At 49.5% G+C, this 19,925-nt stretch overlaps 1 protein-coding gene across 1 annotated transcript; it reads left to right on the top strand.

Annotated features, from left to right (window-relative positions):
* Positions 1-14,115: 14,115 nt before the first annotated feature.
* On the top strand, positions 14,116-18,135 carry PPP1R26 (protein phosphatase 1 regulatory subunit 26). The gene has a single exon (XM_054393250.1). The coding sequence runs from the start codon at positions 14,116-14,118 to the stop codon at positions 18,133-18,135; it is 4,020 nt and encodes a 1,339-aa protein (XP_054249225.1).
* Positions 18,136-19,925: the final 1,790 nt, after the last annotated feature.

Below are 19,925 nucleotides of genomic sequence, written 5' to 3'. Positions count from 1 at the left end.
TCGGTGCTTTTTTTGGTGTTCAATGGCAGTTGCACCATCTAGAGGAGAAACGGGAACTGGTCCCAGAGCAGAGGCCAAATGCATGCAGACAGAGAATGAATCCTTTTCCTATGACCCACAGGAAAAGGATGAGCAGAGCAACCTGGTCATGAGGAAGATGCAAATCTTCCAGTGAGGCAGGGTGTGAGGGATTTCAGGGCATCATGAACGAGCCCTGGTGGCCCATCTTTGCCCAGAGAATGAGACCAGGGGGACCAGGATTCCAAACTGCTGGCCCTGCCTGCTTTACATGTTACCGATCTCTGCTGTCTGCAAGGAACAGGGCAAGGAAGAGGAGAACAAAATAAATCACAAATCCCCAGCCTGCAGTCAAGCTGACCGCACACCCCCAAGCTGGGAATCAGCAGCTCTGAAAGCAATTTCGTGGCTCAGCTGGACCTGGATTACTTCTCTCTCTCTGAACAGATGTGCCAGTGACACTTCTACGAATTACCACGGCAGAGATGCGAGTGGGTGATGAAGAGCCATCCCCTCCTCCCTCCCTGGCAGCAGTGCTGCTCCTCTCTGTGCTCCCAGCTCCCCTTTCCACAGCGTGCTGAGGCCAAGCCACTGCCCAGAGCTCCAAACAAGTACAGCAGCTCTTCCCTTATGGAATCATGGAATTACGGAATGGGTTGGGTTAGAAGGGTTCTTTCAAGGTCACCTAGACCAACCCCACTGGTATCCAGAGGAAAAGGAGGCTGCACACCATGGGGTTGGCAGCACCCATCAGCCCTGCGTGCCCCAGCTCCCTGCACAGGGGGACTGCCCACTGCCACCCACCAACTCACCCAACTCTTGCCCCCATGGCAGCCAGAGGAGCCCATGTTCTGACTTGCATTGCCCTTGCACAGGGAGTGAGGGCTTCAGCCTCCTTTTTGCAGCCTCCTTTTTGCAGCCTCCTGCAGCATAAGAAGATGTAGAAGCTGCACTCCCACTGATTTTTATTCTTTTTTGTACCACTCAGGCCCCTGCAGATTGTGCAAGTCACAAGGAAACGTTGATCATATCCCAAATACAACCACTAACACATCTCAGCTCTCAATCTGCTGACACCCAGTTTCCTCCTCCTCTTCCTCCCACGAGCTCCTTGCAGCCTGTTCCTTCCTCCTGGTCTGCAGCATGTACGTCTGCAAGCTGCTCCGGCTTCCCCAGCCCACGCCTGGCTGCACGCTCAGCTCACCCGAGATGCTGCTGGGAGCTTGGGGTGCTGCCTCCACTCCTTCCTTTCCACACTCCTGGGCTTCCAGAGCCTCAGCCAAGCTGGACTGATGGCAGGGAAGCCTGCACAAGGGTCAAACCCAGCCCTCACCCTGCACTGTGTGGTGTGCAGCAAGGAGCAAGAAAAAGCAGAGCAGGGATCGAGCCAGGTACTGGTGCATCTTTGGACCTTCTCTGTGAGCCCCAGGTTGGGTGAAGTTTGTAGTCCCACACTGTCACCTCAGCTTGGCAGCTCCCAGCCTCCTGGTGCCATGAAGCCAGCTGCTCTAGGGGTGCTGGATGGATCAGAGAGGTTTTGGGTCACAGAATCATACAATCACAGAATCATAGAATGGTTTGGGTTGGAAGGGACCTTCAAAGGTCATCCAGCCCAATCCTCATTGGATCATTCTCCAATGGTGATGTTTAAAAGATGTTTGGATGAGGTGCTCAGGGCCATGGTCTAACAGTTGTGTACAAGGAGATGTTAGGTTATGGTTGGACTTGGTGATCTTAAGGTCTTTTCCAACCAGGCAATTCTATGATTCCAAGGGGCTCAGACCACTGTCAGAGAATTCAGGACCAGGGTGACGAAACTGTTCACAAGGGCTCTCTGTCAATGCCAGCAGCACAAGCCCCACCCAGGAGAAAGTTCCTCTCTAAATACCATGTTTTTCTTAAGCAGAAGGACAGGATTTGATCTCCTCCTCTGTTTCCAAAGCTGTTATGGATCTGTTGCATCAGTCAATACTCCTCCACTCCTGACAGCTCTGCAGGGAGAATCTGACACTGCACTTAGTCCACAGTTGCCATCACTGGACAGATGCCATGGCCCTAAAAACCCCACGAAACACCAGGAGTGTACATGGGTCTGATTGTGGAGTGTGTGCAGCTGCATAGCAAGGGTGGTCGGGACTCCTGCCCTCCATTTCTTCCGAAGCACTGGGAGGTGACTTTGGCCCACAGGGAGAGCAGAATAAGGACTGAGGAAAAAGAACTAATCCAAATAGCTACTAACATGCCTGCCAAACACTGATTCAACGAGCCTGAAACCACTCCTGGGAGGTCCCTTCACCCTGCAGAGCAGCAGGAAGGCTTTTGCTCTGCCTGGCTGTGCTGCTTGAGGGTGATTTGTTCTGTGCTAGTTTGCTGGAGAAGAACCCAAGGCAAAGGATTGCAGGGACTCTCTCTGGCCAGCATGGGTTTTTGTTTTTTTCAGTTTGATGAAAATTCAGAGCAGTGGTGATCTTCAGTTTGATCCAAAACTCATTTAAGGAAGCATTTTCACCACTGAACCAAGCAGCAGCGGTTTGGAAACCCTTAATCAAAGCCTGCTCGAGCAAAGCACATTTTGCAGTAGCAAAAGTGTGGGAAACCTGCTGTGCACCATGGCTGTGGCCCCTGCCCTCCCTGCTACCCACCTCAGGATGACCAAGCAGGCAGTGTCCCGTGGTGGCAGCGTGGACTCAATCCACTCCTTGGGGACAAGTCAGTCCCTTGGTGGCAGGCTTCAGCTGGAGAGTTTGAATACCAGCCAGTCGCCCTGTGGTGGATTCACTGCAGAGAGGTTTCGCTTCTTTGCAGCCCAGAGAGTCCACAAAGGCTAAAAATAGAGTGCTCCTTGAAGGTGATCTGAAAAGCTGTGAAGATGCCTTTTAAAAACACTGGCTTAAAAAGGAATGGAGGCTGGGACAGTGCTCAGGATGGCTCAGCTGGGAATTGGAGATGCTCCACGCTTGTGGTCCAGCAGCGTCCTGCCTCACGGGTGGCTGCAAGGATGCCCCTGAGCAAGCAGCCCGGTCAGAAAAGGTGCTCTGCAAACATAACATGTGCACCTTGCAGATGGACAAGTCCTTGGCTGTGCTGGGACTTCTCAGCAGAAGGGTTGGAGGAGCAGTAATGAGGGGAGCTGGAGTGCTGTGTGTTTTCTTCTCCTCCCTCAGCCCCCTTAAAGCTCTCAGCAATTGCCGCACAGAGTCAAAGCAGAAGCATTTCCCTTTGAAACACAGCAAGCACAGCATCTCAGTTTCATTATGGCTTTCCTTGGTGTAGCAGGGAAGGAGGCCATCCCACTGTGCATCTTTGATCTTGCCCTTTAAATAGGCCATTTAAAAGCTCACAGACCCCTTTTCATCACCCTCTACCTTGCCTCATGGCACCTAATGCCCGTGTTTATATCCCAGCTTGCAGATGAAATCAAAGTGTTGCTGCAGGAAACTCTGCACATGGTTCATTAAAGAAGAAAAAAATGGGGGGGGAAAGCCTGACTTTCCACCTCTGAATGAATCCCAGTGTGTTCATCAGTGCTCCCAAGCCCTGAGATGCAGGAAATACCTGAGCTACCCCAGCAGCTTGTATTCATAGTGCTGGCTTGGCTTGGCACCAGCCTTCAACACTCCACTTCAACTGCTCATCTCCAAGGGGTGAGGGATGAGGTGGAATGACACCTGTCACTGCTTTGGCAGTGCTTCACTGACCCTACAGACCTGAGAGAAGAAGGAAGGAGCTATTGCAACAGGACAAGCTGATGTGAGGAATGCAATTACATGTGATCTAAAATATAAACACCTGCAAAGCCCTGCAGTATCGGGGCAGGAGCAGGATGCTCAGTCTGCAGCTCCAGAATCTGCTGGCAGTGGCTCCAGAGGAAACCACAGATAGTCAAATCTGGGAGAAATCCAGCAGTAAGTCCCTGTTTGGTGGCCCAGGGAGCACCACACCACCCAGTCTGCTCGTTTTGGGTAGGACTCATAGGTGAGCATGCAGCCAATGCCCTAAACAAACCAGCCCAGCCCCCGGCTTCTCAAACTCGCCTCTTCTCCAAACCCTAAAAACTGGAGAAGACTCTGCCGATAAGAGTCTGACACCTAATGGGCACAAGCAGAACTGTGACAAGAACAAAATCCAGCTGGAAATGTCCTCATGGGAGTACAGACAGCATTGCCTGGCAGCAAAAGCCCACAGAGCTGGATGGAAAGGGAAGGCTTGTGCAAAGAACACTCTTCAGGGCCCATAGGACACATTCCATGTTTGTACACGTGGGAAAAATGTCTAATTTAACTGAGATGGGAAAGAGTTAGAATCACAGAATCATTTGGTTGGGAAAGACCTTTAAGGTCATGGTGCACAACCGTTCTCTAACTCTACCAAGTCTGGTGCTAAACCATCTCCCTCAGCACCACATCTCTCTGTCTCTTAAATGCCTCCATTGGGGATTCAATCTGGGGAACCTGTTCCAGTCTTTAAGAACCTTTTCAGTGAGGCATTTTCTTCTAACATCCAACCTAAACCTTCCCAGGTACAACTTGAGGCTATTTCCTCTTGTCCTATCCCTTTTTACTAGAGAGTAGAGACCAAACCCCACCTCTCTCCAACCTCCTTTCAGGGAGTTGTAGAGAGTGAGAAGGTTTCCTCTGTACAAAAACTATTCAAAAGTTCCAGGCACAGGATGTGAAAGAGGTGCCTCATTTCCCTAGACATTTCAGAGGTCTCTGCCATATAGATAGCAAGGAAAGGTCAAGGTTGCAATCAAGCCTCTGGGCACAAAATATTTCTCAGGATATGTTTTTATGCCAGATACACTGGGAGTTACCACTGAAAGGGGACCTTTTATATAATGGTCAGTAATGAATGGGAAGTTCATCAGATTTGACTCAGAAACATCAAACGGATTCTGTAACGTAGCCTCTGTGCTGTGCTTTCCACTTGATGTGCTTCACAGAGCTGCTGGGTCTCTTTTCTTAACAAAATCTGACATCCAAAGGTGCTTTACAGCAATGATGTCTTCTAAGGCAAGGCACAGCAAAGCATTCCAGGAGCTAGCTCCACTGAGAACTGCTCCTGGATCTCCTCCTGCCCTCAGACCTCCTCCTGCCTCAGATGCTGCTTCCCCAGGCAGCATGAAGCCCTGCTGTGAAGAAGCTCACATCATTTCTGCTCTGTTCAGAAGGCAAATAGAAATGTTCAACACCCAGCACTGTTTGCTGGCAGCTTTCACGGGTATCTCTGCTCCTTTTTTTCTAAATTAGATCTTTCTATTATAACTTCAAGGCCTCATGAGTCTCCTTGGCATTTATTAAATAACAACTAAACTCTTCAATTTACCATGTTACTACATGAGCCAGTTGTACTCCATCTATTTCACTGCCTGTGATCAACTAGAAGGAGCTAAATGGGGAGGAAGATGTAGGAACAGGGCCACCACCTTGACCTGCTGCTCCAAGAGACCTGCTGCATCCCAGGAATGTGCCCTTAACCTGCTGCTCCAAGAGACCTGCTGCATCCCAGGATGTGCCCTTAACCTGCTGCTCCAAGAAACCTGCTGCATCCCAGGATGTGCCCTTAACCTGCTGCTCCAAGAGACCTGCTGCATCCCAGGATGTGCCTTAACCTGCTGCTCCAAAAGACCGCTGCATCCCAGATGTGCCCTTTACCTATTGCTCCAAGAAACCTGCTGCATCCCAGGATGTGCCCCTGATCTGCTGCTCCAAGAGACCTGCTGCATCCCAGGATGTGCCCTTAACCTGCTGCTCCAAGAAACCTGCTGCATCCCAGGATGTGCCCGTAACCTATTGCTGCAAGAGACCTGCTGCATCCCAGGATGTGCCCTTAACCTGCTGCTCCAAGACACCTGCTGCATCCCAGGATGTGCCCTTAACCTGCTGCTCCAAGAAACCTGCTGCATCCCAGGATGTGCCCTTAACCTATTGCTCCAAGAGACCTGCTGCAACCCAGGATGTGCCCTGTGCTCACTGCAGCTCTTAACGTGAGCAAATTCATGCAAGAGGGAAACAAGTGCTCAGGCCACACCTGAGCCCTGCTTTGAACCAGAAGAAGCCTGCTTGGTTTATTTTAAAGCCAACACTGGCACTGCTTTTCCCAGAGGAGTTTGGAGCCTCCTGAAGCTAAGTGGACCCACGTAATAAACAGACCTCAAATACTGACTGAGCTCAAAGTTCAGGCTGGGCTGCACCCACAGCCCTTTCCCTGCTGCTTCTTCCCCAAATCCCCTCAATGGTCATAGCAGAATTTCACTTTCGTGGATTGTTTTGGCCCCAAAACTCAAAGACATGCTTGGGGAATGCAAAAGTGGCACCAGCAGAGGAAAGGGTTTGCAGAACCTGAGGCTATCGACCTCCCTCATGTCCTGGATGTGGCTGTGCCCGCAGCTGGCATCAGCTATGACTCATATCAGTGTGGCAGGAGAGCCTGGTGTTCTAACACAGCTCCATGTAGGAACTGTAATTGGCCACGAAGCCACAGGTTACCTGTCAAGAAGAAGATCTGTGAGCTGAATCCTTTCATTCTCACTGTTTTGATTTTAATCTTCTCCTTTTTCCTGCTAGAAAGAAAAAAAAAAAAAAAACACCATCACCTGAACTCTTGATTTCAGCCTCTGATAACCCACAGCAGCTTTTGCCTCTAATGTATCCAGAGCCATGTCTAATGAGTGCCTGTTCCTACCCCCTGCAACAAAGCTGCAAAGGGGATGAACAGATCCTGAGGTTGGGGAAGATGTTTCCCTGCCATTCCAGCCACCCTAACGAGGGGACCAATTAGTGCTTGTGACTTTTGTCATCTGTCCAGTGGGGACACAGGGACCACTGCTCTCATTTCCTCCAAAATCGTGGATCAGGAAGACAAATCATCCCTAATGGGACCTCAGGGAGATGCTCTGCTCTTCTTTCAACTCAGGAGCTGAACATAGAGGCAAGTTGCCCTGCAGAGCCACAAAATGCCACCTGCCCTTCGCTCTCTAGCAAGTCAAGTCTCCCCTCTTCCAAGCAACTGCATGTGCACAAAAACATTTACCAAGCTTCTAGACACAGCTTTGACTTTAATTTGATTTTTAAAGAGCATTCACGTGTAAATTGACTCGGCCCAAGGGTCTCTGTGAATACAAGAGCCCTTTCTTTCCTCCAGAGTAGCATTAGGAGGAATATGGTGAAGGGAGCAAAGTTTCCTCACCTCCAGGCTGCAGTTCTGCAGCTAAGGAATAGCGAGTTCATTGTTTCTTCCTGCACACAGATGCTGGCTGTGCTGTTTTCAGCAGGTTTGTTCAAGCAAGCCATTTTGGAATATAAAAGCACATCACAGATCCCAGGGACATGAACACACAGTCAAATGTCTTATTGGCCTCTGTTTTATCTACTGTAAAATCAGGAGATAAATCAGGGCGTCTATAATGTTGTCTGACCTTTTGAAACATGGTCCTGTCCCACACCCCCAAGGCCAGGCCTGGTTTGGTAGGTAGAGGACTTGTAGGGAAACAAAAAATTAGAAGGTGAGGTTGGAGTCTAGGAAAGGACACAATTCTCCAGGGCAGGAAAGCACACATGCTCCTCAAAGCAGACACCTCTGCAGTAAAAGCAGGTGGAAATCTGTTCCACAGCACTTGGCATATGTCAGCCTCACTTCTTGTGATGTGTTACCACAGAGTGAGCACAAAAATATCTGAAGGGGACCTACGGAAAGGCTGGGGAGGAACTTATCAGAAGGGCTTGTAGCAACAGGACAAGAGGCAATGGTTTGAAACTGGAGCAGGGGAGATTTAGGTTGGACACTGAGAGAAAGTTCTTCACAGTGAAAGTGGTGAAATACTGGAACAGGTTTCCCAGGGATGTGGTTGAGGCCCCATCCCTGGAGACATTCACGGTCAGACTCGATGTGGCCCTGGGCAGCCTGATCTAGTTGGAGATGTCCCTTCTCACTGAAGGGGAGGTGCACAAGATGAGCTTTGAGGGTCCTTTCCAACCTGATGCAATCTGTGAATCTGTGAAGAGGCTTGCAGCTCAGAGTCACCGTGTCCAGCACCTATCCTGCACCAATACCGGGAACAGGGACAGGGCAGGTTCAGCCTAGCCACTCTGCCATCTCTTTCTGCAAGCACAGAACAGATTCACCTCAGAGACAGGCTAGATTCTCAGCAGTGTTCAACACTGCATTGGGAAACTGCCCTCCAACTTTTGAGTTAAACCTCTGAGCTGTGCCGTGGTGCTGAGATGTGCTGTCAAAGCTGTGGCAGAAACAGCAACATCACTGAAGCAAAGCGTCTGGAGCTTTGAATGAAAAGTGACACAGAAAATGAGTAATTGCATGTGAGAACATCTGTTAAGCATAAGGGGCCTGATTCTGACATCCACCACATTCTCATGCACTGGCACTAGCTCTCCTTATGGCAGAGGTGCCCAGTGGGGTATGAGTAGTGTCTCACCTGCACTCCCAAGAGCTCTCATCCCATTTTCAGCCTGAGACCCTTTAGTACCTGCTGCAACCCATTGCTGTTCACCTGCTATTTCCTAGCCTGAATATTTCCCCTAGGATTTTGGCAACACCCCAGCCTAATGATGTAATAGTACCCTCTGCAGCACCACAGGTGTTCAAGGACCATGTGAATAAATAAGCAACTCACTAAATAAATAAATGCATGGGCAAAGCAAAAATAGGCAGCACTTTGGGTTAAGGCACCAGGTTTTCCTTTGCCAGAAACTAGGAATGGGAAACGCTTGTGAAGATTTACAAACCGAGAGTTATGACTCACTCTCTGGTTTCTAGTGAATGAGCAGGTTGAAACGAGTGTCCCAAAAGGAAATTACTCTGCAGCTTGGCTCAGCTCTAGAAGCAAAGAGACAGTCGGATGCAGCTGGCAGTGCACCACGGGGGAGAAGCCTCCTCACCAGCAGAACAAGCAAGAAGCAGCACTAAAAGTTTATTGTTCCTCTACACGAAACGTCCATCGTCCTCCTGAAAACTTCAGGAACCAAAGCACCAAACGCTTCAGCTTCTGGGGAGAAAAAAAAAAAGGAAAAAAAAAAAGCAGAGGCCTCGGCTCTCTTAACATCGATTGTAGTTTTGCATCCCCAGACTCCGGGTTTGGTGTGTTTGGCCCATGCTTGGAGTTTCCCCACACACCTTTTCATCCCCAAGGGAATGAGACAATCTCTTCTCCTCCCATGCCTCGCACTCAACTCTTGCCCCAAAAGTAAACTGTGTGAACACCGGCTACGTGTGTTTGCAAAGTCCCTGCCGGGTCCGAGCCGCTCAGAGTTTCTAGAAGCTGCCTTTAGGGCCCAGATCTTGCCCTGGGTCTGATAAAGGCCTTGGCTTCACACTGCCGGCGGGGTGCCCCTTCCTCCCCGGCGGACAAGCGTTAAACAGGCTCCAGCCTCCCTGCTTCCCTTCCCTCCCCTCCGCGCCGGCTCCCAAGCTCCGGCGAAGCGATCGCAGCCGCGCCTGCCTTTGTGCCCCGGCGGCACAACCGCCCGGTCCGGCCCGGTCTGGTCCTCTCCCCTCTCGCCCGGCCGCTCCCTCGGGCAGAGCCGGCGGCCGCAGAGGCCGAGCGGTCGCCCCCGCCTCCCCGGCGGAGCCCTGCGGCGCATGCCTCCCGCTCCCCGGGGGCAGGGAAGGAAGCGCCGCCCGCCCCTGCACCAGCGCGGCGGGCAGCGGCGGAGCGGAGCCCGGCTGGAGCGGCGAGCCCGGGCCGGTAGCCGCCATCACCTATCCCACCTCCCGTTCTCTCTCGGCCTCCCCCCGCGGCGGCGGCGGCGGCAGGTGAGCGCCGGGGCGGGGGGCGGGCGGGGTGGTGCAGCGGGGACCCACCGGCGCCCGAGGCTGAGGCCCAGGTCCGGGCCCGACGCGGCCGGCCGAGGGCGGCGGAAGGCGGGAAGGGGGAGCCATGGCGGCGCGGGCAGGGCCCGGCTGGCCGCGGGCAGCGCAGGGCAGCGGGCGGGGCGCCCCGCGGCGGTGGGACCGTGTACGGCGGCTCCGGGCGGCCTGCACGGGTGGGTGTCCCCTCATACAGCCTCTGTGGGTGCCCCCCGAGTGGGTGTCCCCTCGTGTCCCCTCACACAGCCTTTGTAGGTGCCCCCCAGGTGCGTGTCCCCTCACACAACCTCTGTGGGTGCCCCCCTTTGTGGCTGTCGCCTCGTGTCCCCTCATACAGTATTCGAGGGTGCCCCCCAGGTGGGTCACCCCTCGCACAGCCTCTCTGGGTGCCCACCGAGTGGGTGTCCCCTCGTACATCCTCTGTCTGGGCCCCTCAGGTGGGTGTCCTCTCGTGTCCCCTCATACAGTATTTGTGGGTGCCCCTCGGTTGGGTATCCCCCAATATCCCCTTACAGAGCTCCAGTTAGTGCCCCCCTGGGTAGGTGTCCCCTCATTTTCCCTCCTAGAGCTCCAGTGAGTACCTCACCCCAGAAGGGTGTCCCCTCATGCCCCCACATAGCCATTATGAGTGCCCCTGGTGAGTGTTCCTTCCTGTCCCCACATACAACCCTTGTGGGTGCCCCCCGAGGGGACTCTCTGGGTGCTCCTCAAGGTGGGTGTCCCTTCACCCTCTGAGGGTACTCCCCAAGTCAGTGTCCCCTCGTGTTTCCTCACATCCTCTCAGGTTCCCCCCTCTGAGGTGGGTGCTCCCTCACACCGTCTGCTTCCCTCCAGGTAGGTGTCCCTTTGTGTCCCCTCACTTTCCCTCACAACCTCTGTTGGTGCCCTCCCTGAGGTGGGTTTTCCCTCACACCCTCTGGATGTCCCCTGGTTTATGTCTCCTCACATTCCCCCTCACACAGCCTCGACGTGTGCCCAGGTGCTCCCTCACGCCCTCCACGAGTGCCCCCTCAGAGCCTGCACCCCTGGCTGGGTGCCCTGTCCTGAGGCAGGAAGGTTCATCCCAGTCCTATCCAATGTAATCCATGCAGGGTGACTGCAATCCTGGCATGGGGTGATGGGAGGTACCTGCCTCTTTCCCAGAAACTGTGGAAATAGGTTAATAGGAAATAAGTTAGGATTTGTTTAATGAAGCTGGGAGCTTAAGTGTGTTAATTGCATTTCTTCAGGATAATTAGGTATTCTAATTTCTGTCTTTTTGATCCTTAGATGCTTATTACAAGGAAAAATGGTTTTAATTTTACGTTTGCCCCAGTGAATGTGTTGGAGGCTGCTTTAGATACTGTGGGTTTATTCAGGTGTTTCTGAAAGGTGAGGTTCAGAGCTGTGCTTTGAGGTGCTTCCCCAGGTTGTTCATGGCTGAGTTCACGAGTGGTGGTGAGCACTGCAGAGCACAGGTCGGGCTAAACCGCCTCCAGTTGACCAAAAGGCGGAGGTTAAACAGTCTTGTTTGGGTTTCTCTGGGTACCAGCCAACGAGGAGAAATGTTCTTCTTCACTACACTTACTTAGTTATGCAGGAGTGACGTTTTGAGATGAATTATCACTGAGGACAAGTAAATCAGAAATGGATGTCCAGAGCTTGGGTTGAAATGTCTTCTGCCAAGATGTTCTGTGGCAGGGAACCAGTGAATAAAATGGCAAAAGAAATATCAGTGGCGTGTCCAGAGCTAACTGCTCTGTGGGCATCATGTTGACAACCATCTGAACATGAGCCAGCAGTGTGCCCAGGTGGCCAAAAAGGCCAGCAGCATCCTGGCCTGTGTCAAAGTAGTGTGGCCAGCAGGACTAGAGGGGTGATTGTCCCCCTGTACTCAGCACTGGTGGGACAGCATCTTGAATACTGAGTTTGAGTTTTGAGTCCCTCACTCCAAGAAGGGCATTGAGGTGCTGGAGCAGCTCCAGAGAAAAACAGCAAAGCTGGTGAAGGGTCTAGAGAGGATCTGCTCCTATGAGGAGCAACTGAGGGAACTGGGGTTATTCAGGCTGGAGGAAAGGAGGCTGAGGTGAGACCTTTTTGCTCTCTACAAGTCCCTGAATGGAAGTTGGAATAAAGTGGGGGTCAACATCTTCTCCCAAGTAATAAGGGTTAGGACAAGAGGAAGTGGCTTCAGGTTGTGCCAGGGAAGGTATAGGTTGGACATGAAAAACAATTTTTTCCCCAAAAGGGTTGTCAAGCCCTGGAACAGGCTGCCCAGGGCAGTGGTGGAGTCACCACCCTGAAGGGGTTTGAAAGCACTTGCAGTGATGAGGGACGTGGTTTAGCAAGAGACTTGGTAGTGTTGGTTTAATGGTTGGACTTAGATGATCTGAAAGCTCTTTTCTGGCCTAAACAAGTCTATAATTCTAAGTGAGACATGTTCAGGCTGACCCTGTCTTGGTCAATAAGATTTCCAGAATATTCTACTCTGCTAACAAGACAGAAAAACCCTGCTCCCAGAGCACAGGTCCCAGAATAATTTTGACAAAGGCATTTGTCATGGTCTTGGTTGGAGCACCATGCTCTTCTAAAAGTGAGAAAGAATTATCTTCTCCAGTTCTCTGTTGTTTTATTCTCAGTAGCAAATAAATCCCAGGTTTTAAGGAGTTTAGATTCATTAATTCTTTGAAATAGTTACTGCCACTGATTAATTTGAAACCAGAACTAGAGAATAATTCACAAGGTCAAGGTTGGAGAGGATTCAGAGGCAGAAATAGTAGATTGGTGAAGTCCAGTGCCATGCTGTGTTTAAAGCCCACTGGGTTTGTGTTGGAGACTCTGAGCTGGGCTTGAAGAACCATCCAGCTGCTCTAGGTTTTTGTTGGGGCTGCTCCATGCCTTGTCAGCCAGCTACAGTTTTGATCCCACCAGATGATGCTGTAGGTGAAACCTTCAGCTCTCATGGGACTGTGTGGAAGCTGTGAACTCTTTGGGGTGTCATCTGTTGATGAAAGAGTTGCGAACTCTTCGGGCCCGGAGAGGTTGTGGAGTCTCCTTCTCTAGAGACTTTCAAGACCCATCTGGATGTATTCTGTGTGACCTGCCCTAGGTGGTCCTGCTTTGGAAGGGGGATTGGACTCGATGATCTCTAAAGATCCCTTCCAACCCCTACCGTTCTATGATTTGGAGTTTTCTGGATGCCTTTTTTCATTCTTGCACAAACCAGGATTTCATTCTGCTTTGGTTTTCTACTATAATACGAAGACTAGTCCATAATCTTCATCCTGCTTTCGCAGACTTCTAAAGTTTTCTCTTTTCCAAGAACTTTTACCCTGCAGAATGGCTGCTGTCTCAGGGTTGTTGCCGTGGAGTGTGTTTCAGCAAGAAATAAGCTCCCTTTCCTCCTCTTTGAGCTGCTGCAGGCCCCTCAGTTGTGTGTGCTCAATGCCAAGCCAGAGCTGGTAGCAGTCTTGGGCCAGCGTGTGAGTCTAGGCATGCTAACCCAGCTACTCTGCTCTTGGAATAAGGGTTGGTTTGTGTTCCACCATCCCAGCTCTTGGGCCAGCTTGCTCTGCATCCACCCGTTGCATACCCTGGGGACATAGCCAACATTGTTTGCCTTGTAAAACTGAAACACTGAGCTATGCGTGGCAGGAGTCCTTTAGAAAGGGTAGCTATGCCAAAGGAAACACAGGGAGTAGAATGTTTTGCAGGGTCCTTCACTCCCACCAACTCTGCTTTGCTAGAAAAGTTTCCCTTAAATTTGTTCTTTCTCTTTTTCCCAAGAAAAATACTGTGCAGGTGCAGGAGGGGATCTCACGCTCCTGCCCCCTCAGATATCATCAGAGTGGTTCTTGGTGGGTCTGGACAACCTGTGGTTATTTAGGACTGTGCACCAAAGAGTGCAACCTTCCTGGAAAAGGCAGGAAGAGCTTTGGAAGTGAAGATAATGACCTGAATTGGATGATGCTTGTGCCCGAAAATCCTGAGAACCACAAATGCTGAGTGCCCTCTGGCTTGGCCTTAATGAGACTAGTGACTGATTTACCCCTTAAAGTAACATTGTGAAGTAACTCTGGGGATTAGCCAGCACAGGAGGTCTGAGTGTTAATCATTTACAATTTATATTACCAGTATTAGTAGGTGGAACTTGTAGAAGGTAGATGAATAATAAAGAATATTTTCCTTTTTTTTTTTTGTTTTGTTTTGTTTTTTTTTCCCTCTTGTTGCAGGATGAAAGACAGACCAGTCTGAAAGCCTGTTCCCCTGTGGACTTTGCTGTTGCCTGCTAGAATGTTCCTTATGAATGCTTCTCCTCTGGTAGCTCTTCAGACAAAATGGGAGTCCTTTGGACCAGCAAGGAGTTGTAGATACCCCGTTTGCTTCTCTGAATCTGAAGAAAACGTCACTAGAACCTCTGTAAGTGCAAAAGTTCAGATGATCATCAACAACCTGCAAAGCCAAGAGCCTCCCCTGGGTATGAACAATGAGTATGATTGTATTATGCAGAAGAAACCAAAGGGAGAAAAGGGCTCAAGCAATAGAGTCTCATCTAGCACCACACTGCTCCGGAAGCATCCTCAATATGCCAAGTGTGGTTGCCCTGCTGATTCGGACAACACTGAAGTGGAAGAGAATGTGGGGTTTAGGCCTCTCTTGCTGGATTCTGATAGTGATGATTCTGTTGACCGAGGTATAGAGGAAGCCATTCAAGAGTACCTGAAAGCAAAAAGCAAAAGTGACCAGTCCCTGCAGAGGAATGCAGAGTGTTCTGAGAGCAGAGACAAAAGGTTTAAGAGACAATTCTCCCAGAACAAAATGGCTGGTAACCTTCTTCCTGTGAAATTCCAAGCGGAGATGCTCTCTGAAGAGTACCTGTCTGACCACCTGGGAATTGGGAAAAGGCTCCAACCTGCTTCTCCTCAGAGCATCAGCAGCGACGACTCCTTCGAGCAGAGCATACAAGCTGAAATAGTGCAATTCTTGAACGAGAAGAAGCAGCAAGAAACCAGTAAGTGTGTGATGGATGAGGATAAAAAAGATTCCCATGTGAGGTCGGTCCTGAAATGCAGCAAAGAAACAGCGAACAAACCCAACTGTGGTTCTGTAAAGCAAGGCTGCGATGGGCTCCTCTTGAGACACCACCCTAAGCTGCAGAAAACTGGCATGCAGGCTGAGTGTTTGCAGCCTCAGGTGCTGGAAGAGCCTGGTGACTTCAGCCAAGTGAACCAAGCATATCTTGACATGGCCACTGCCAGCCAGCCCTGGTTATTGGAGCGAGATGAAGGAAGTGGAACTAATTACTGGGAGACCAGAGGAGGCCTTCTCAATGCCAGCACACACACGTCTGACTCCAGTAGCGACGATGGCATTGAAGAGGCCATTCAGCTTTATCAGCTGGAGAAAATCAGGAAGGAGGCAGGTCGTGCACCAGGCTGTGTCCCTTTGCAGAGGGAACAGTTTGATCCCAAGGGAATGGCAGACATTTCTGCCAGCCTGACGATTAGCTCTACAAAAAGTGCCTCACCAGAACTCCCTAAAAACCCCACAAGCAACAAGAGAAAAGAAATTAACTCAAAGTCAACAGAGGTAGAAAGCACCAGCAATGAATTTAACAAGCTGTTCAAACCACTGAAAAAAGCCAAGCACTTTGCACCCCCAGAAAACAAGATCACTGCTTGCGAGCTCACCTTGCAGGCCTCTTGCAGAGCAGACACATCTGCAGAACTCATGTGTGCAGAAGCCATCCTTGATATTTCCAAAACAATCATGCCATCCCCAATGGGAAGTGATAACAGATCACTGGCTGCAGACTCCCTGTTTCCTCCCCAGCTCCTCTCTTCCCCACGTTGTGAAAGCGACAGCAGCCTTGTGGACAGTGATGATAGCATAGAGCAAGAAATCAGAGCTTTTTTGGCTCTGAAAGCACAGTCAGAGAGCCTTGGAACAAAGCCTCCCAGCCTGTCCCACTCAATCCAGATGCCTTTGCCTTCTGATAAAAACAGCCTCACTGGTACCCTTGAGCCTTCCCTTCCGAAAACACTGAAGCTGTCACTGACTCGTAAAACGAGACTTAAAAGGGAAGGTGGAATGGGGAAGCAAGGTGCATCAAAACCACCTGAACAGCTGGAGTCAGGACTTTTCCAGCCAGGTAACTATTCAAAATCTGTACTCCAAGAGGAGCGTGCCCTGAGCAGCTCCACAGAGCTCTGTGATGCTCACAGGCTCAGTAGCAAAGAGACTCGACAGCAGCAGCTGATGTCTTCCAAATTGTCTGGATCTGATGGCAGATGTGTGGCCTTGGACTCTGAAAATCCTTTTGTGCAGGTTCAGAGCAGCACAAGAAAGCTTACAAAAAGTGCCATCCAAACTCAAGAGAGGGATGGTTCAGCTGATGAGAGCAGCTCTCTGGATAGTGATGAGGACCTTGATAGTGCTATCAAGGACCTCTTACGGTCTAAAAGAAAATTAAAAAGGAAGTCCAAGGACCAGAAACCTCAGTACAAAAAGAGAGCCAGATTTAACGAGACAGAAACCCAGCTGCTGGATGAATTTAGTAGCCTCCAACAAAACGAGTGGAAAGGCAAAAATCCCATGCTGGTGAAAAGCTGCCCCTCAAAGCCCAGGAAATCTGTGAAGGAAAATGTGATCAGAAGTCCTCCAGACTTTAATGTCAAACCTACCAGTGAAAAACCAGAAACTATGAAGAACTTGGAGTTTAATGTACAGCTTAAAAAAGGATCTAAACCTAAAGCAATTTCAAACCAGAGCAACCTGCAGGTAGCTAAAATCAGCCAAGGTGCTTTCACAGCACCATCAGATGCTGATGACAGCAGCTCAGTGGACAGTGACGACAGCATTGAACAAGAAATCAGGAAGTTTTTAGCAGAAAAGGCTAAAGACTCTGCAAGCAATCTGGAGATACAAAAAGATGTTGCAAGTCTGGACCTATTGAGAGTGACCAAACAAACTCCTAATAAAGGGAAAGCGAAGCAACAGCCAGTTGAGCTTGACCTGATGCTGGCTCAGAGCAAAAACACTGAGGTGTCTCAGCAAACTGCTGAGTGGAAGGACTCTCAGAGAACAGAAGGGAAAAGTGCAATGTTACATGGCAGTAGGAAATCTGCTTCCTCTGCAGAGAGTGTTTATCTTCATACTACTGGTCAGTCAAAAGCTAAGCAAGGAGTAGTTGGGGTTGCAGGTTTTGCTGGTGGTAAGTCATCTGCAAACCCAACAGGGAAAAAAGATGTTTCTCATGCAGAGCCTGTGCAGAAAACACTTCCACCTAAAGCTAGCAAAAATGAAGGTTGTAAAGTACAGAAAGGAGTTAACACAAAGTCTAGAGCTAAAAGGAAGAACACCTTTCACCTCAAAATTTCGAGTAAATTTATTGCAGGTCTAAAATATGCCCGGGACAGGAAGAAATCCATGCTTCTGAGCAAAAGGCAGAAAGCAGAGGGTTTGCTTGCCCAGAACAGGGAGTTAGGAGCAGGGCAAGTTTCCCAGGATACAGATGTGCTTAACCAGGGAAGAAAAGGCCCCTCCCCAAAAGGTGAATTTAGTGGGGAGAGTACAACAGCAATAGAAGAGTCTGATTCTTCTCAGAAGATCGCTGAGGAAGGGTCAAGTCCCTGTGTAGCAGAAACCTGTGAAAGACTGAAGCCTGCTCCTTTGCATATCAAGGAGGAAGCAGGAGGTTGCAGAAATGCTTCAGGAGACCAGTCAGATCCACACACGAGTCTCCCCTTGCAGGAGCCAGTCATGGCAGCTGTAAAAGCAGATAAGGTTTGCAGAGGAACATCCAAAGCTGAGAGCACCCAGATGGGGACTGAGGAAGGAGATATCCACAAAGGCAGCTGTGCTGATGCAAACATAGATCACTTACACCCTGAACACAGTATGGCAGTGGTAAAAGCAGATCAAGTTAGCAGAGACACATCTCAGCAGAGTGTAGATATGAGCAGTAAGGGAGAGGATAACCAGCAGGACTGGAGGCCACATCTAAGTTTAGTTTGCCCGCTGCAGGAGCTAGGTGTGCCAGCAGTAACACTGGATAAAACCAGTGGAGGAGCATGTACAGAGAACAGTGTGCAGACACTCAGTAAGAAGGAAAAACTTCAGTGCCAGGACAGTAACAGGCAGGAAGAAATTCAGGTATCCAGCTCCAGTGTGGAAGGAAAAACACATGTCCTGCAGAACAGGGAAACTGCTTGTGAAGTGGGCCAAGGGCAGGAAGTTCTAGTCAAAGCCAGTGCAGAATTTACTGACAACCCTGCAGATTCCCTCTTGAAAGGAAAGGTTTCAGATATGTAAGTAGACTCTTTTTGGGGGTTTGTTGGGGTTTTTTTTGTTTGTTTGATTTTTTTTACAGTCTTTTTAGAACACAGCTCTCATTGTTAATTACCTTGATAAAACTTGAGGCATGAAAGGACAGACAGTGGGAGATGCTGGTAGCTCTATGTCAAATACACACTGATGTGAAAAAAGAATCCTTCTGTTTAACAGGGATGTGGTGGACACACACACACACACAAGTAGCTTTTGTAGAATTTTGTAAATTATTTAAAGTGCTCTAAGGAAATATTTTTTATAATGGTTTTTAGGGCTTGGCATTACTACAGGGTGCTGTAGTGTGACTGTAGATAAGATGATACTGGCTAATCATGCTTTAAATTATGAGGCCTCTAATCACATAGCAAAAGGAAACCTGTTTGCACACAGAGTATGTTTGGCAAGCTGTTAAGAGATCCTTGGAAAACACCCTGCTTGGTAGCAGTGCTGGGCTTCTGAAGCAGGTTACCTGACACCTGGCCACATTTGAGCTGCCTTAGGACAATCCTTATGTTGAGCTTTTATGCTGGGGGATTTTGTTTCTCCCACCCCAAGGACTGTTGAGTGAGTTCAGTAAGCAGAAGTCCAGTGGAGTCGGAGCAGGAGATCCCTCCTTGAAGATACAAATGCAGATTCAGGTAAATAAAAGTCTGGCTGCAGAGCCTGTGTAAAATGATCTCAGTAGCTGCTGAAAGAACCTTTTGAAAACCTGAAACCTGCTGGCAGATGATTCCAAGCACAACTGCAATCCGAGGAAAGTGAAGGAGTGCCTGTTCAGACAACAGGATTTCTGGGGATTTCTCTAGGTTCATGTACTCTTGGGCCTGCAAGGCTGAAGTGATTCCTCCTCGTTACTCCCAAGTCTCATTTTGATGCCCTGCAGTTACCCCAGAGGTGGCTTTTGGTTTCCTAAATGAACTTTTCTTGAATCGAGTGCCCTTAACTTTCCTCTTTCAAGAGTGGTTTGGAAAACGTTAACATTTCTGTGAACTTTTCTTTTTTTTCACCTGCAAGTTTTGTGCAATAGAACTGAGCTGAGTTTGCTGTAGGGAGGCCCTCATGTCAATGCCAAGGATATTTTCAGCACTCTTCTTTCATACTGGTAGCTCTTTCTGTGCCTCCGTTTCCAGCAGCCAGAATAAAGCAATTTTTTCACTACTATCTTTTTATTTGTACTAACTTTTAAGTGGGATTGAAGGAGCTTGTTTATATCACACACACACACACACACACAAAAGTAGCCCCCACTCTGTTTTCACTGGAAAATCCAAACAGTGGGAATTGAAGCTGTTGGGCTGGTTCTTTCCTTTTCCTCTGTGTGTAGCAAAGTCCTTTGAGTAGTTTGTTCTTGCATCTTGTCCCTGTGAATTGATCTGGTTTCTCAGTCATGTACAGAACTTCTTCTCTCAGCCAAACCACCACTGGTTTCTCAGTCACTTCAACATGCTTCCTGGAGGCTGGCCTTAAATGGAGCAGGCAAGAAAGGCTCCAGTGTCATGGAGTGTCCCTTGGTGTGATCCCATTTGCAGAACACTGGCAGATGGCAGCGTTGCATAGAGTAGAACAAGTAACTGTGGCATGTGGAGAAATAAACAACATCCTTTGTGTGTTGATGCTGTTGTGCAGTTACATTTTAAACATGTTTATAGTGGTCACTTGACATTTCTTACTGTCCAGCCACCTTTTTTATAGCCCTTGGGTGGGTTGGTTGGTTTAATAGGTCAGTGTGTTAAATCATCTCATTTTTGTGGTGGGATACATTGGGAAAGTGA

This window comes from Indicator indicator, chromosome 28 (assembly GCF_027791375.1).
Source record: "Indicator indicator isolate 239-I01 chromosome 28, UM_Iind_1.1, whole genome shotgun sequence".
Lineage (NCBI taxonomy): Eukaryota > Metazoa > Chordata > Aves > Piciformes > Indicatoridae > Indicator > Indicator indicator.
Note: the sequence above shows the minus strand (reverse complement) of the source record. Positions and strands in the feature narration are given on the sequence as shown.